Source organism: Malurus melanocephalus, unplaced genomic scaffold (genome assembly GCF_030028575.1).
Source record: "Malurus melanocephalus ecotype Western Australia unplaced genomic scaffold, MMel_1.1 scaffold_235, whole genome shotgun sequence".
Classification (NCBI taxonomy): Eukaryota; Metazoa; Chordata; class Aves; order Passeriformes; family Maluridae; genus Malurus; species Malurus melanocephalus.
In genome coordinates this window covers 656,557-673,198 of record NW_026623467.1, presented here as the reverse complement: position 1 = coordinate 673,198, position 16,642 = coordinate 656,557, and the positions used below count along the sequence as shown (strand labels likewise).

Genomic DNA, 16,642 nt, shown 5'->3' with positions numbered 1-16,642 from the left:
GAGAGCTCCACGGGCCTACACTGGTTGTACACTACAATGTCTAAGCCTCAGCAGTCTCCTCTAGGATTTATTTAATCATGAGTTTTTGTCCTGTGTGTTTTTGTAYGTTTCTGTTCAGAAGAGAAACAGCAACTGTTCTCCCAGTTGAAAAGCAAATGACCATATCACTTATTTGAAAAGAGAAAAATTGTCCTAGGACTAAAACAGTTTTGTGTATTTGGGGACCATTTGGTTATAGACTCAATTTRAAACCACACCCATCTCTTTTTGTTGGTATGCATACTGCAGCTGAGCTTTCTAAAGACTCATTGGGCTAGGAGAAGTWACTTGGTCATTTGAACTGTAAGACTCTTGACTGGTATCTCCCAAAGCAGTTGTCTCCTGAGGTTTGATGTTTGCTCCTTTGCACTGTAGCACAGCTYCAACTTCACAGGTCGAGGGCTGCATTTTGTTCCAGGAGCTGAAAAACTCCCACTGAATTCCTGACTGTAGCACATGTTCTCTGTACACAGGATGTGTATCTAGCTGATTTTTTTCCTTTTGGCTGAGACTGAAGGTGTTTGCATTTTTGACAATGCTTAAACAGATGGGTTGTTGGKGTTTTGCCTTTTTTTTTCCTCTTTTGATGGCAACAAGGATCTGAACAGATTCAGGCAGCTACTAAGGATTCCAGGGTATAGGATGGAATAGGTTTGGTAAATAGTTTTCCCCTGCACGTGTGCACACACAGGTATGTGGCTTCCTCCCACATTTCATAAACCCAAAAGCAGAGTTACAGTACTCTCTTCTCTCTTGCCTTTGGCCTGTAGAAGACAGCTGGTGGTTTCAAAAAAACATTCCTGAGGCTGTGGTGAAGTAGTTGCTKCTTTTCCCCTCCATTAGTTGCTGTGGCTTGTTATGAATGTGCATTTTGCCCATTTAAATGAGTTTCCAAACGAGTCAGGAATGTTATCTCTTTGATTTGATTCTGGTAAGTTGCAACCCAGGTGTGTTATTCTCAGGTATATGGCAGAGGGAAGTTAAGGGTCTTGCCATACCAAGAAAGTCCAGAAAGCAYGGTTTATTTATAGAAAAATAGTTTAACTGCACCTAACTGGTTCACGGTGTGTGTCAGCCTTTCCCAACAGAACAGTTGAATTATTAACACACAAACAGATTCTGGCCCCGTGTTGTCTTGCATGGCCAGACCCTGAATGACAGGACAAACATGCTCTTGGGTGGAAAAAGGGTTTCTTTCCCAGTTTGTATAATTTTAAATGAATGCATTAAGGATAAAACTTACTGCAGTGCAAGTACCCACAGCTCCCAAGCCTTAGCGTGAGAATCAGTGGCACACAGCAATTCCTGCTGTGGGTTCTTTTGTTAAGAAGTCCGTTCCATGGCAGAAATGGGACAACTTTTCTGCACTAACAYGAAGTGCACCCTTCTGTGCACTTTGTGTTCACACTTTATTTGGTAAACACCCCCAGAAGCTGCTCTGCTGCAGGCTTTCCAGTCTGAATTCCAACTCCTCTCATTCCAGCCGCAGCTCAGTGCAACCTATTTTCATTCTCCATTTAAGAAAGTCACATCTACAGGGAAGAAATCCACAAACAAACCAGTGTTGCTATACCTGCCTTTTTATGTATGACAGTTTCATATCATTTATTTTTAAAATATGTTTTTTAGGTTTTTCATTGTAATATTATTGTACAGTTTTGCATGGCATAGATGTAATCACTTTTTTGTTTTAGAGTATAAAAGCTGACAAGTGTGCGTGTGGGGGAAAGATTCTGCTTTTTGCCTCTTCTCACTCTTTTGTTTAATGCCCTCAATGTTGTAGGGGACATTGTAAGAGATTCTCTGCTACAGAACAATGATGTAGATTCTTTTGCACAGAAATATTTAAGGTGGAACAGTCAACAATGTAAAAATGACTTACCACCAATATTTTATGTTGGTAACACACTTAATATTAACCTACTTTGATGTACTGCAATAAAACAGGGAACTGTTAGAAATGCAGCTGTTCTGTCTTTTTTTCCCAGCTCCCTATGTTAAGCTTTGAGGAGGAAATGTAAAGGGGAATGATGGTGCTCTTGAAGGTACAACTGGTTTTAACACATCTGCATAARTGCACAGTGGGAAGAAAAGGAGTATGTGAGAAAATCGATTTCCCTTTAGCAGCTTTCCGAAAAAATAAGCAGATCCCTTTAAAAATACAAAATCAAAGGCACTGCATACTTTGCTATATTGAACTACCGTTTTCCTGATCTTTTCCTTAGGTCAGCTGTGCTGTGATGACCTAAGAAATAGGTATAGAGTTGTGCTCAGTGTTTTTGATGTTCCTCCTTCATTTGTAGTTACACATCGAATGTTTCAGCTGTCYTAGGGTTAGAGGCTGGATTGTTAGCTCAGAGCTACCACCATCACCTTGACCTTCATACATTGTTAAGTAACATCTCARAATACCTTTGAAGCTTTGCATGTGCCCTGACCCTTTCATATAAAACACTAGTTCCTCACTCCCGTCCCTCTCCTTCAGTCAAAASTATTCCTTTCTTAGCCCTTCACTGCAGTTGCTGTGAATTTAAGCCCATGGCTCATCCCATTGAGGCAGCTGCTGTAGCTCTGGGACACACCATGGTTCCTATGCTCTGACTTTCAATCAGTGCTTTATTTCTGATTTCCCAGGGGTCCAGTTGCAGATCACAGCTGTGAAGGTCTTGGGAAACAGGCCTGGTAATGTAARGGTTCTGGGGATTAGAAAAGCAGAAAGTGAACAGCATGTTCCCCTCCTGTTCAGCTCCTCAGCATTCATTTTCTGTTTTGATACAGCAGCCAGGTTGACTGAGAAAAGAAGGTAGGAAAATCACTGCTACAAGAGGAAGCCTGAACCTTCATCCTTTAGAATGGAAAATCACKGTCATCAGAGAGGCAGCTTTAACCTCCCCCTTGCCCTGAGCAAAAAAGAAATGTTTTCACAAGGGATTTTCTAGAACATAGAAGCTTCCTGCAGCACAGAAACACTCACATCCTCAGCCTGCAAGTGTAGTTCAAGCAAATGCAGTGGCTGGCACGGAGCAAGCAGGGATCAAATGTTCCTGCTCACTGTAAAATGTCACAACKTCTCTGAATTGAAGCCAGGGCATCCTTTCTAGCCCATGTTTTCTGCACGGCTGTTACTCTGACATGCAATTCCCCCTGTCACAAATCTCTCTGGACAAAGCTGCAGCCATTATTAATGCTTTTAGAGCATACACMAAAGGCCAGGAGAATTAGAGACTGAGAGCTCTAATTAGCTCTCCTAATAAAGCAACATCTCAGCTTCTGTGAGTTGCCACCCTCTTGGAAATGCAAAACAACTGCACTGTTCAGCTCGATGTCATTCCTAAACACTCTTGGGAAGGGGAATSTGTGCCAAGAACTGAATGCTCTTGCCCAGCATGGTATACACAAGATCTGGGCTGACGAGTGCTTTACTGGAAAGTGAACTGTAATGCTCCAGTTTATTCTGTTGCCTTTACAAGTTTCTCGACACATGCTGGCCTTGAATCTTCAGTTTCAGAAAGTCTGCTCGGCAGCTCACCTAATCTCATTCCCACGTCAGCTTTTTATACTTTGCTTTTTAAACATAAGCATTTAACAGCTCAAACAACCCTGCTGTTTTTACAGGTGCAGGATCTAGATCCAAAGGGGAAAAATKAAAACAATACTTATTAGAACTCAAAATGATAAGGATAGTTCCTTTAACTTTGTACACTGACAAACTGCTTGATGCAAAACTTGTACTTCACTGAACAGCGGAATTCACTCCTCTCAAAATGTTCAAAAATAATCTGACCAGTATTTTGATTTAAACTGCACTGCAACTTGTTCAACAACAATGAACAAGTTCTTCAATGAAGTGGCTTACATGGTTTATGGCTCTGGAATAAAGGCAATACCATAATCTGTTTTCCCATTTCTCAAGGGTCCCTCCTGAGAGAGTCCATCTGTTCACTTACCTGTTCTTTCCCTCTGCAGTGTCAGCTGTCAGGATTTCACACATACTGAAGTGTAAGATCATACACCCTCTACATTCCCGGGCTGTGTTAACTGAGTAGGACCAGCTGAGCCTGCTGGTAAATACCTGGCACTTGCCAGAGAAGAACACCTGCCTTAGCAGCAGCAGGTGAGCCTCAACTCCAACAGCCTCTCCTTCACAAGTGGAGGAAAGGCAGAGAGACTGCTAACAGAGTGATTAAAATACAGGAAGATCAGAAAACATGTAAATTAYCAGGAATATTCCTGGCAAGACCGTGTTCAGGCTGGATGTCCTGGCTCCATCACAAAAGTKCCACAGCTGCAGTGAAGAAGGCATGAACAGGCCACAGGTGGAAGGCTTGGCAAGGGTAGGAGCAATGCCTTGAGCAAACAGTGCAACAAGAGGAGAGCTGGAAGCTGCTGCTGCTGCTGAGCTSCTGTTTACCCCACAGACCAGGACATGGCTCACTTGACTGTCCATTCCCACCCCGAAGATGACACAGCCACCGGCAGCAGGCCCACCGCACAAGCATTTTTTTATTGAYATCAGGAAGTCATACAGGTAACAGGCTTTGTACAAAAACCTACAAAAGTCAATTTCCTAGCTTGACTCCAAGAGTTTAAAACTGTGCGTCTGGTTTGAACTGTGTGATGTTTCAGTTGGAGCTGCTCACCAGAAACAGGACATCTTTGTCTGCCTTGCTGCAATTTCTGCCTTACAGGAAAACACAGACAGACGAGGGTCTTAGTCAGGCATCCAGCAAGCAGTCGGTGTCAAGAGTTATAGTTTATCTAACTCGCCCTCAGGAAAGCTGATWCCTACCAGACAGTGAAGGATCCCACCATTTGTGCTCAGATCTAGCTCTGCTGATTACATATTTGACTCCCAGAACTGAGATGGGTTGTGAGAGTGTGTATGTGTGTGTTTAAAAAGAGACTGGCACTCAATTCTCAAACTTTGAAAGTATTTCCTATGTTTAGCTTGCAAGCCAAAAAGAGGCAGAAAGCATAAAACTTCTACTTACACACATGCCCTTTGCATTAAATCAATGTCAGTAAAATCCAGGAGGGTTCTCAGACTGCCACCACTTGACTTACAAAAATGTGGGGGAGGTGCTGGATGTGTCTGTGGTAGGGAACGCCTTGGTATTCCATTCTMTAGTTCACAGTACGAAAACTACTTGAATTCCACCTCAGCTTGAAAGAGGGAAGGCTTTTAAAAAACAATTTGTGAAGAATTACAAATAGATCTCAGTATTAAATTCTGCTCTTGTCCTCCTTCCCCTACTTGTTATAAAACCCTCTCAATATGCAGCCACCACCACAAYGTTAAAAATGCATTCAAGGTAGTCAGCTGGTGCCTTGAAGCAGCACAGAAGCACTCAAGAGTTTCCTGCAAGCTGTGGGCTGTGCTGGCAGTCCAGGTAGGACAGACCCAGCAGGAAAGAGCAGCTTTGTCCTCGTGGAATGCACACTTGGCTTCCAGGGCACGGGGCTGCTGCATCTCGAGAGGATGGAGAGTTGGGGAGCAATGCAGGGGAGGCTTAGAATGCTCTCTGCAAGGCTCAGCTGAACTGGGCCCTCAGAAMAAGAAAAGTTCATTCTTACTAATCCTCTGGCTTCTTACCCCTGCTGCTCCAGTATTTGCTATATGCCTCTTGGAACATGCTTTTGCAGGGAATTTTGGCCTTCAGTTTGGTGCAGATCAGGAAAGAACCCCCCATCTTCCGATGAAGAGAGTAGGTCTCCTCTGGYGGGGGGACGAGCCGATGCTTCAGCATGATTGGGATTAAACCATGGATCTTCTGAGTGGTGCTTTGGGTGCCGAAATCAAAAGGCTCCTCAGAYGCAAATGCCTCCCCCAGGATGAGTACAGCATTTAAGTGGGCATCTTCCATTTCCTGCCCAAAAGGAAAGAGGGATAAATTGTTAGCCATGACAACCACCAGGGAGGAAARGAAATGCTAGTGCTAACAGCAGCAGCTCAGGAGAAACACCCAGCCCTATCCATRATAAAGCTCCAGCAAGACTGAGGAACATTTARTTCACASAGTTCTGAGCARCTAAACCTTCCAGAAGACCATCTTCCCAGTCATGAAATWTCAGGAATTGTCATCACCTGCAGGGTCTTGCAGGGGGAGAAAAGGAAGAACAGTGGTTTTGGGGCTAGCTGTATCCTCATTACTCTTCCTGTTCCCCAGAAGAAATGAGAACAAAAGCAAAACCTTTTTTACCCTTCTCCTTCATCCTTATCAACAGGGCTTTTGGACTGACACTTTTTACCAAATCAAGAAATCTGGGGAAGTTCACAGACCCATAACCACATTTTCTGTGGCCAACACCAAAATCAGATTCTTCTGCTCCATACCTTGATTTCATAGCCAGTGAGGAATTTCATTTCAATGGACTTCTTGAGTACTCTCTCTCTGTCCATGTCAGCAGCTGCCTTGATTACCTGAGTAAGAGGAATACTTTCAGAAGGGCTAAGAGATGACAGCAACATTTTGAGCACAGGACTGCTGCACAGGCCACAGGAGCACACATGAACACCACCTGCCTGCTCACTTCCCTGCCTCTGTCCTCCTTCAGGGGCCTGCATGCTGGCCAGGTTAAGAGCCACTGGCAGAAAGATACAGCCCTTCCCACAGCTACACATGGCCCAGAGAATGTAAAGGACAGCAAAAGAGCTTCACAAGCAGTCAGCCCCGCCCCCAAAGAAATAGCAGAGCCAATTGTGAGCAGCTTTAGGTGGCAGCTGCTGGCCCTGGCAGCTCAGTTACCACACACAGAACRTGGTGATCACAAAGGAAGCACGTTTGATTTTACATCAAGGTAACTATCAGTGGAAAAGCTAGAAATCTCAGGAAGAGGCAGGGAACAAGCAATTCCTGCATTTCCTCCTACAGAATTGCAGAACTGTGCGAGCTCTGATACACCCCACTGCCCAAGCTCCCTAGCAAGCAATGCTGCAGTTCACTTCTGTGAACATGCCAACTCAGAGAACAGCAGCTTGCAGCAGATGTGCAGATGGCCAGGGCAAGTGATGAAACAGGAACAGAGATCACTCTCTTGCCTCCAGCCCTGCTTCCCTCCACACCCAAAGAGTATTCCAGTTCAAAGTGATAACAGCTAAGAGATAAGAGTATTTGCAAAATCAAGTGCAGCTCCCTAGGACACAGTGCAAGTGCTCACCTCTATGTAAACATCTGTGAACTTCTCATCAAACCCTCGTGTTGCTCCGAAGTCCAGCAGGGCCACCTGGAAAAGGACAAACCCATCTGTATTACAGAGCCAACCATTCTGGTAGAATCTGATATTAAGAATGTTCCTGATGTCTTTAGGAAGCTCAGCTGGTTTTCCCAGAACTTTCCTCTGCATCCCAACTACCCTTGACTCTTTTATTCCCAGTCTGCAGCCCCAAGAGCTGCACCAGCTGAGGAGGAATGGCCGATGCCCAGTGCCCACTCTGCCACACCTCAGGCTTTATGTGCGGGAACAGAGCAGCAATGAACATTTTCCCAGCACTTTGCAGCACAGACACACAGAATCACACACAGAATGAACTAGGCTGGAAGAGACCTTCAAAATTATCAACTCCTCATCAACTAAACCAGAGCACTGAGTGCCACATCCAGTGTTTTTTTTTTAACATGTCCAGGGATGGTAACTCCACCACCTCAGGAATAAAAAAGCAATTCCATCTGCCCKACAGGGCACAAACAAGCAGCCAAACAATGAGCAGGAATTGCTACCCTTATCTTCAGCAGAGCATGAGAGCATTTACCCGAAGAGTCCTACTAGAGCACTGCAGCTTCCTACTGGCCACCTTCAGAACAGACCCTRAGGCTAAGGAAGGAGCTGTGACTGGATCTGGGGCTGGTTACAGCAGCCCTGCTTTCCTACCCAGACCTAGTGAGRGCATGTGGCAAAGGGAAGGTTTCCCTTCGCTATCTGCCCATGCCTCAAGGACAGGAATCAGAGAATCTCWGTAAGGGCTCATTAAACTCTGGGAATGGTAAATAATCAAAAGCTGGTGAAAACCAGTGCTTGTCTAGGCAGAACAGTGGCTGCTGGGGCTTACCTTGTGCAGCTGTGGGTCATAGAAGAAGTTTGACCAGTTGGGGTCAGTCTGCATGTACCGGAACTCAAACAGCTCCCGCAGACACAGCGTCAGGATGTTCTGACAAATCTTCAAAAACAAGGAGAGACGAGAAACAAGTCAGGAGGGCAACAAGCCCTACTCACACCTGTAACTTAGAGCAGGCACCAGCACACAGGGAGCATATCACCACACTGGCAGGAACCATCTGTCTATGCTGCAGAACTCCTGCACAGGTGAAGGAGCACCTCTCAGCAACTCCCAGCCCACACCWGCCATGGGACATCCTTAGCAGATGGCACAAATGCTCCAGGGGTCATCCAACTACATTTTGGCCTTGCCTTTTGACTTCCCAGCATTGACTACACACTGGGGGGCTGCAAGAATGGRAATCTTGCATGATGYACAGACCCACCATGTACTCCTCCTTCTGTGGGCTCAGAACTGAGCCAGCTTGAGGGAGGAGCAGCAGAACTCACCTCGGGACTGACACACACAGGAAAGCAAGAGTAGCAGTCCCTGAAGAGCCCCCTGCTGAATTGCATACTCCAGCAAGCTTTTCTGTGGGAATTGCTGAACTGAAGCCTGTTCAGCAGAACTGCTGACCTCACTCCGCCCCTCTCCAGCTTCTGTTGAGTGAAACATCACCATCCAAGGTGGAGGAAAGCACCAAATGCAAACCAGACCCTGCCACAGGACACTGCCATTTGAATAAGAAAGCAGAGGCTCAGCCAGGCCAGTTGCTCGTAAGAAAGAAGGGCTGCACCTGCAGCAACAGCTCAGCTCAAAGCCTGATGATAGAGCAGCTCATTGCAAGGGACAGACCCTAAGAGCAGGCAGCCAGCTCTGGCACAGCTTCAGATCTAATGTGACACTGAGATCTGCTCATCTAGAGGAACAGACTCTGCCCTCTTGCCCAGTGACCTGCTGACAGCTCACACCAAGAAATACACACACACACAAATCCRAATACCAGGACAGTTATTTCTGCWACTAGAACAGCTGCTTGTCCCACCACAGCACTCCAATCCCTGGCTATATTCAGCACCAACGCCTACCTATCCCCACATCCCTGCTCTTGTTTACTGACAGGTACTTTTCCAGCAGCCCTGTGCAGCACAGGTCAGCCCTGCAGGAGATGGCACCCAGCTACTTGCACTGACATGATTCTGCAATCCTGCCCAGAAGAGCAGCTGCATAAGACCCCTTCTCCCCTACTGACAGTCCCTCCCAAACATAAAGTCATCACACAGCTAGGCTACCTCCCCTTCAGCTGCCCTTGCCATTCATCCCCTCCAACCYCTCCCTGCTGGATGCTGGTGCCTGCCTGGGCCCAAACAAGCCTGGAGAGACTTCAGTGTCACTGCCACCTTCCCTAACCAAGCCTTCCTAAATGCTCCAGACAATTCCTGACTGCAGCCCAGCTCAGGGCCATGAGRCATTCCCCTGTCCGGCAGTCATGGGCAGGATGAGCACCCTGAGCAAAGGCAGAAGCACGACCTCCCCACTTTACCTCATTTCGAATCTCCTGGCTCAGCCCTTCAGCTTGATCCAAGGGAAAGCCAGACACCAGCTCAGTGGTCAGCACGTGCTTGCTGCACAGCTCATCAATTACTCTCGGGACGTAAAAGAAGGGGTGGTCTTTCAGCAGTTCACTAAGGATGGAGAAAGGAGAGGAAAAAGTTAGGAGCCCTGAGAGCAAATGGAGCYATCAGCAACACATCACAATCCCTTCACCAGCCTCTCCCCACACCCTGGCTGSGGCTGCCAGGATGTGTTTTCCTCAGCAATTACAGTAAGGGATTAAGTCAGCAGAAACCCTGCCAGTGCTTTAGAGCTGCTGCCAGCTCCTGAGATCACGTCTCCTGCCAGGGCAGTGATATTAGGAAGGCTCCAGGCCGGTGCATCAAGGGGCATTGGGCTCTTCTGCTCATCCCACTTGGCTTCAGGGCCAGACTGCACACATGGAAGAAAGGACTTTGCCAAGAGGAGTGATGTCACAGGGACAGTTCTGCAGCAGGACAGGAAGGGTATCCAGCCTCCAACAGCGCTGCATTGTCCAGCTACCACGTAAAAACAGCAAGCCAAGAGGGCAGGCAGCACTGGTGATGGTACCTGCTGTAAGAGCTGAACTGAAAACCTCCCAGGCTGAAGGATGGGGAAGTTCTCACTGGGCTGACATAAGAGCATACAGAACAGCACTGCAGCCCAGCCTCGGGAGTTACTGCAGCACCTTCACGTGTGCCAGGACACACAGATTTGCATGGGAGCAGGGAGGATATGTGATCATATTTCAACTGACTGAAGCCATGCCCACCCGAGACAAGGTGGTAATTCTGGGGGATAGCTCAGGCCACAGCCATGCACCTTCCCCTGTGCCACACAACAGGGCACAACAGTCATCTCCCCACCATCCCTGAAGTCAAGCAACCTCTCCTGCATTTCCCACACACACAGAGAAGGGGCTGAAGGCAGTGGTGTGAACATACTGGAATTTCCTTGCACAGGCAGCTTCTCTCAGGTAGTCACACTCCAGGGCCAGCTCTCTGCTCACCACTGCAATCAAGTGCTCAGGGAACAAACCTGAAGGTCAAACACGAGAGGAGAGATTAGGCTTAGAAAAAAGGACCCCCTYAGGCTAAGCTTTCCAGAGCTGCAGCTGAGGAGCACCCTGCTGTCAGGCCAGCTCTGAGCTGAAGAGCACAGGAGGCCCCAGAGAGCCAAGGTGTATTCCCAACCAGATGCAGGTTCTGCAGTAACCCCAGGCCCAGGCTACACAGCTGCTCCTAAGGCATGGTGCATCCACACCACTGCTCTATGCAGCAGAGRTCTGTCCTCTCCCAGCTCCCACCCCACAGCCCAAGCTGTCTGTTCCTGCTATTGGCATGGCTGTGCAGGGACACACACCAAAGACAAGCACCCAAACACTGGGAAAAAGCAGCAAAAAAAGGCTCCAAGCCATATCTGCCCCCAAATGGGAAGAGGCACTGCCAGGCAGGAACAGTCAGCATGACTAACACWGTGCACTGCAGCAGCAGCACGTAGCCAGGGCCTGACATACCAAGCCCAGTCTTCCAAGTCTTGAAGTTAGAAAACCAATTTACTACTTGGGCCAGACACAGCTGGGGATGCAGCAGCCTCTGCAGGGGCCTGCCCAGCCACTGCAGATAACAGTCCCAGATTTTGTCAGCACCCAGYCTGATTTTAGAGCAGCATTTGTGTGGTCCCACTAAGATTTATASCTGCTGCAGGCGGGTATTTGGAAAAAGGAGTAGTAAAAGGGACTTATCCATGTGCTGGGACACTGAGCAAGTTCTAAATCTGACAATTCTCCACAACTCTGATTGGAAAAAACAATGATTGGGAAGAGCACAGAATGTCAGGCATGGAGGGCTACAAGCAGACACGGAGAAGAATGAGTTCTGCCAAATGTACCAGAAAGTAACAGGACAAAGCAAGACTACCTCACCTGAACACTGCCCACACTCCAAGCCTAGAAAGCCAACAAAAGTGAGGATTCCCAGGCACTTTATACTTTGCTAAGAATCCCCATGGGTCTGTCACTATAGAGAGCACACAGAGACAAGTGCAAGTTACTCTGGCAGGTGTGTGCATATACATGGCCAGAAAAAACACAGGTGCACTTCTCACCCCACAGAGTGGGCACTGGAGCAGGCAGGTGCCCAGCAAAGGCAGCAGCARCTCTGCAGCAGGACAAGGGAACAGAGCATGGCTCCCCAAACTGGCCCTGCACCCTCTGCCCACATCTACCACCTCTCCTGCTTTCTGCAGGAAATCTGCTCCTGGGCAGACTTAGTATCTTGAAGATCTTTTCCCCAGTCCATGGAATGGTCTGCTTGAAAGGGGTTGGCAGAATTTGACCTGCACCAATRGGAACACAGGGCCTGCCAGGGTCTCTGTCTTTTTACCTTCAGGGAGAATATTGCTCATGCTCAGGACAGTCATCAGGTTGTTGACATCACTGTTGATGCTCTGGGCGACTCCGGGGTACTGTGGGACAGAATAGGAGAGGCAGTGTTGAGATTAGATGACCTGGTTGTACAGGACATGATAGAAACAAACACCTTCTGGCTCAGCATCCACTGCCCCCAGTCACAGCCACCTACAGCCTGGCAATAAGCCAGGGCATTCCAGGGCCACACATCCTTCCTCTGAAAGCTTATTCAAAGCCCAGCAGCTAAACCAGGGGACAGACAGACAAGATGGAGCTCAGAATCTCCAATCATTCTGATTGGAATCAGAATGGCTTGTTCAGATCCTCTGATGGGAATTCACCCAACATGTGATAGGTTCTCAGACACACAAATCCCACAACAGCTACRGCAGTCAGTCATTTCCCTCCCACAGCTGAAAGCACACAGCCCTGGAAGCCCAGTGTGTCATTCCCAGCAGTAGGGCAAGTGCTGAGGCCCCAGCCCCGTCCTGGCAGAGGCGCCTTCTGTTCTCACCTTGTCGCTCAAGAAGAGAATGAGCCTGCACTGCTGAGAATGTGTGCTAATGCCAGAGGGTTGAGTTTCTGCTGCTGTTTCCTTGGCCTGACTTCAGACAGTACTTGGGATACAAATGGCTTGAGAAGACATCAGCATCCACTGATACTATTTCTGAAGTCACCCCATACTATAAACCCACCAATCGGATGATGAGCTTTGGYTGGGATACTGCTCAGTCAGCAAGAACCTCACTCCTTTGGATTACAAACCATGCTGTACAAGGAGCTTTAGCCCTAGAACTTAGTTTTGTTGGAAACAGCCACCTGAAGTGCTGACAGCAAGGGATATGACTGCTGACACCTAGAAAGGGCCCTGRGGCAGGTGCACATCCCAGACAGGGAACTGACCTGTGGAGCAGGTGAGACCCTCCCATACAGCCCTACAAGTACAAGGAGTCCCTCAGCACCTTTATCTCATGCTGCAGTGACATATTATGGGATGTCTCTGGCTCATCTGGACTTGGACTGGCTCAAGCCRCAAAACATTTCCTRTCTTTTCCAGTCAGCTTGCACTAGSTAAGGTATCACTCAACCCACATCTTCACTTGCATTAAAATATTTATTTGTCTGGCATTCACAGGCAGCTCCCCTGCCTTTCTATGGGCTCAAAGAAGACAAGGCTGGTCTGYAAAGCCCACCTGGATTTTCATGGCAACTTCTTTCCCATTTTTCAAGCGTGCCAGATGAACCTGACCAATTGAAGCAGCAGCAAAGGGACGTTCTTCAAAGGACTCCAGTTTATCCCTCCAGTTGGGGCCGAGATCGTTGTTCAGAGTTTTCTGCAAATAAAATGAAAGGATCAGGGTATGGGAAGCAAAGATTTAAGACTTTCACTATTGATATCATGCTCCTCTAAGGTGACTGAGTTCAGAGTATCGATAAYCTGCACCAAGACAAGGAGTGGTCCAGGCAGCAATGCTGCCCCAGCACTGAACAGATGCTGATCAGATCTSTGCCCTAAAGGACAGAAGTCTTAARCACCACTGCCTYGGCAATCCAGACATCCCCTTTTTGGTGCCACTTGCTATCTTCCAGAAAATGAGCAAGGAGTTAGCTATTTCTCCTCTTTCATCATGCTGCCAAGCTGAACAGCAGCAATCCAGGCATGACTTTCTTTAAGGCAATATTGACAATTAAGCATCACAGCCTGCTTTAACAGCTTTTTTGCTACCCTGCCAGACTGCCATATTGAAGTTCTAGCTCTGCTTAGTGTCTTGCAGAAGACAAGCAGTGCTGGCAGTTCCCTCTGCATCACTCTTTACATATTAATTTACAGAGAACATATACACTGGGGAAAGCAAACTTAGTTTGTTTCATTCTGGGTCTTCATAATGGCAAGTTAACGAAAATGGTAAGGACAAAGCTGCTGTTAATTTTCCAGCAGACTAAGTCTGCTTCCTTCTTGTAAGTCTGTTTCTAAAATGGGATGTAGACATAGCTAGACATGGGCTTAACACCCATGAGAAAGAGAATAGGAAACAGAAGGGGAGGCTGCACTTAATAAAACCCAATAATGKTATTTGTGTGCAGCATCCTGTTCCATCAACATTCATCTCAGCACATGAAAAACTCTCATATTTTTTCCCTCTGTCTAGAGATGAACTTCCATTTTTTGAGAGAAAAGACAGCATAAAATTGAGAGAAGAAATCACACATTACCCACAACTGAAAATATGTAACCTTACTGAAAGAATGCTCTTTAAAATCCCCATCCACCTCCCTTACTAAGGTATGTCACAGGTGACATTCATTCTGTTACTGTCCCCTTCCCTGATAAGTAGTCAGGAATATTCCTCACCATCATCTGCTTTATTGGCATGAAGTCAGCACTCTGACGTACACGCTCAAAAATCCTCTGGAGATGGGGGTTGATGAAGGCATCATCTGCCAAGGGAAAAGCACACTGCAGTCAGTGCAGGCATTGCATTCTTCAACACACAGAGAAAGGTACACAGGCATTCAGACAAATTGGGCTGTCCTGCTCCAGGCACAGCCCAGRGAAGGTTTTGGAAGTAGTTCTTTTGGTATGGTGACAGGTTGCACAAACCCCAAACAGTGCTCTGCCTCTGTTACACGCCAGCCCATCTTCTGGCTGACAGCAGGACAATACCCAGCTCTAGGAGAGGCCACTGCCTCATGGAAACACACGTCACAGAAGGGACCCCTGGAGAGCCATCCTATTGCTCCAAGATTCCCAATATGGTTTAATCCAGTTCATTTTAAGAGGCARCAGCTCTTCTTAAAAGCTGTGCAATGGCAAAACACCACTTACACAARTACTGAACGCTTGAGGAAATCAGGATTCAGCATCTGCTACTGTAAACAACTGCCCAAATGCAGAGCGGCTACAAGTGGGTAGAAGAGAACAGAACTGAGCCAAAACATTTAAGTTGGGATTCAGCAAGCAAATATTTATAYTCATAAGAAAGAAGAGGGGCTGGGGCATCTTGAAAGATTAGTCCTCCATTTGAGCAAAGGCTTCTACAGCTCAGAGAAAAACTACCATTTCTGGCAAAGTTTTCATTTCATATATTATTATAGAGTAATTAGATTTATCTGCTGATCTCCCAACACTGGAAAAGTCCAGGCTACAGACCTTGATCCTGAAATCTGAACCTGCACATGCGACTGTGACATTCAAACAAAAATTTATTGTACCTCTCCAAATACACATGCATGAATCACCTTATGTCTATCCCAGGAAACAAGAAACAAACAGTGACCTTAAGAGGACTGTCCCGGGAAGAAGGGTGGAAAGGAATGGAGAGAAAAAGATAAATAATGCAGAGATGTGACATTAACATTCAGCATTGTTTACAAATTCCCACTGAAGCCATAGCAGCATTTAAAAGTACTAACAAAACYCCACTGTGGAACCAGCAGGAGTTTTTAAGAGGAGCTCCCATTCCATCACTGCAAGCTGTAGATGAGCAGGCTTTGCAGGAACAGTGAACAGAACTCCTGTTGTGATGTTACAAACCCRCAAGAAGGTGAGACATTGCATATGCGTGTGCATTGCAAACACAGAAACCAATGCCTGCTCTGTCACTGATGGTGTGTCACTGCCCAGCCTCTGAACACTCTAAAAACTATTCTCAGGGCTGTGTGAAGATATTAACCATCCTGCTGCAACATGTCACCTGCACAGCCAAGGGTGACTGGGCAGARAGAGAATGGATCTCACAAAGAGCAACCCTTGCTCCCGTAAGCTCTTTATGTAGAGGCATCAGCATCTGCCACGGCTATTCCAGATAAACTTCTGTTATTTTCCTTTTTGCTGACATCCAAAAACTTCTCAAGGGATTTCAACCCCTGGTCTGAGAGGGCATCCATCTTTAGCTGGGGTGCTTGACCACCCCCACTCTTTGTTTGTGAGCGCAACGTCAAATAGCCAAGAAACCTGTAAGTCCAGGTTGACTGTACAGAAACTCAACAGCAATGTCAAAAATCCATCTTGTTGTGGAAGCAGCTCTGCCAAAGCCAGGCTTACAACATGCGATGAATAAGGTTTTACGTCTTTGTGGTCAACTGGTGAGGCTTTACTGGAACAAAACTCAAAGCAGGAGYCAAGGCAGGGCACTCAGCTGGCAAATGCAGTTGCCTTTTCAACACCTCCCACCACATCCAACACAGGATGATTGGAAGCTCTTGGCATCTTTTCTGTGTATGACCTTTAGGAATGTGGGACCCTCAAAATTCCACTGAATCCCACATCAGAGAGACAGAGCAGACATGAGGGGTTTTAAGGACACTGCTTTGTGACTTGTGCTCAGCTGCAGGGAGCCCYTGCCCTCAACTGGTACCCAGATCTGGTGATAGAAGCAGTAAATTCAAACTCACCAGGCMACAGAGAAGCCCATGAAGTGGCAGGACCTGCATGAAGCCCCCCTGTCTGAACAACCAGCCAAGAAACAGACACCKTGCATTGTTGGTGGTGCCTGATTTATTTCACCACAGCTGTCCCTCAGCAAGGTCACCATGGGCCTGTGTTCTTGCCAGGCACAGCACTGTCTACACACATAACAAGA

At 47.1% G+C, this 16,642-nt stretch overlaps 1 protein-coding gene across 1 annotated transcript in view; it reads right to left on the bottom strand.

The window, feature by feature from the left end:
• Nucleotides 1–4,499: 4,499 nt before the first annotated feature.
• The window catches only part of COQ8A (coenzyme Q8A), a 29,673-nt gene continuing 17,530 nt past the window's right edge, over nt 4,500–16,642 (bottom strand). Inside the window, exons 6-14 of the mRNA XM_057374883.1 lie at nt 14,413–14,498; nt 13,253–13,393; nt 12,034–12,115; nt 10,594–10,687; nt 9,618–9,759; nt 8,087–8,194; nt 7,198–7,263; nt 6,374–6,460; nt 4,500–5,906 (exon numbers count right to left, since the gene is read on the bottom strand). Coding sequence (XP_057230866.1) covers nt 5,613–5,906; nt 6,374–6,460; nt 7,198–7,263; nt 8,087–8,194; nt 9,618–9,759; nt 10,594–10,687; nt 12,034–12,115; nt 13,253–13,393; nt 14,413–14,498 — 1,100 coding nt within the window. The 3' untranslated portion in view covers nt 4,500–5,612. The remainder of the gene's footprint in view (nt 5,907–6,373; nt 6,461–7,197; nt 7,264–8,086; nt 8,195–9,617; nt 9,760–10,593; nt 10,688–12,033; nt 12,116–13,252; nt 13,394–14,412; nt 14,499–16,642) is intronic.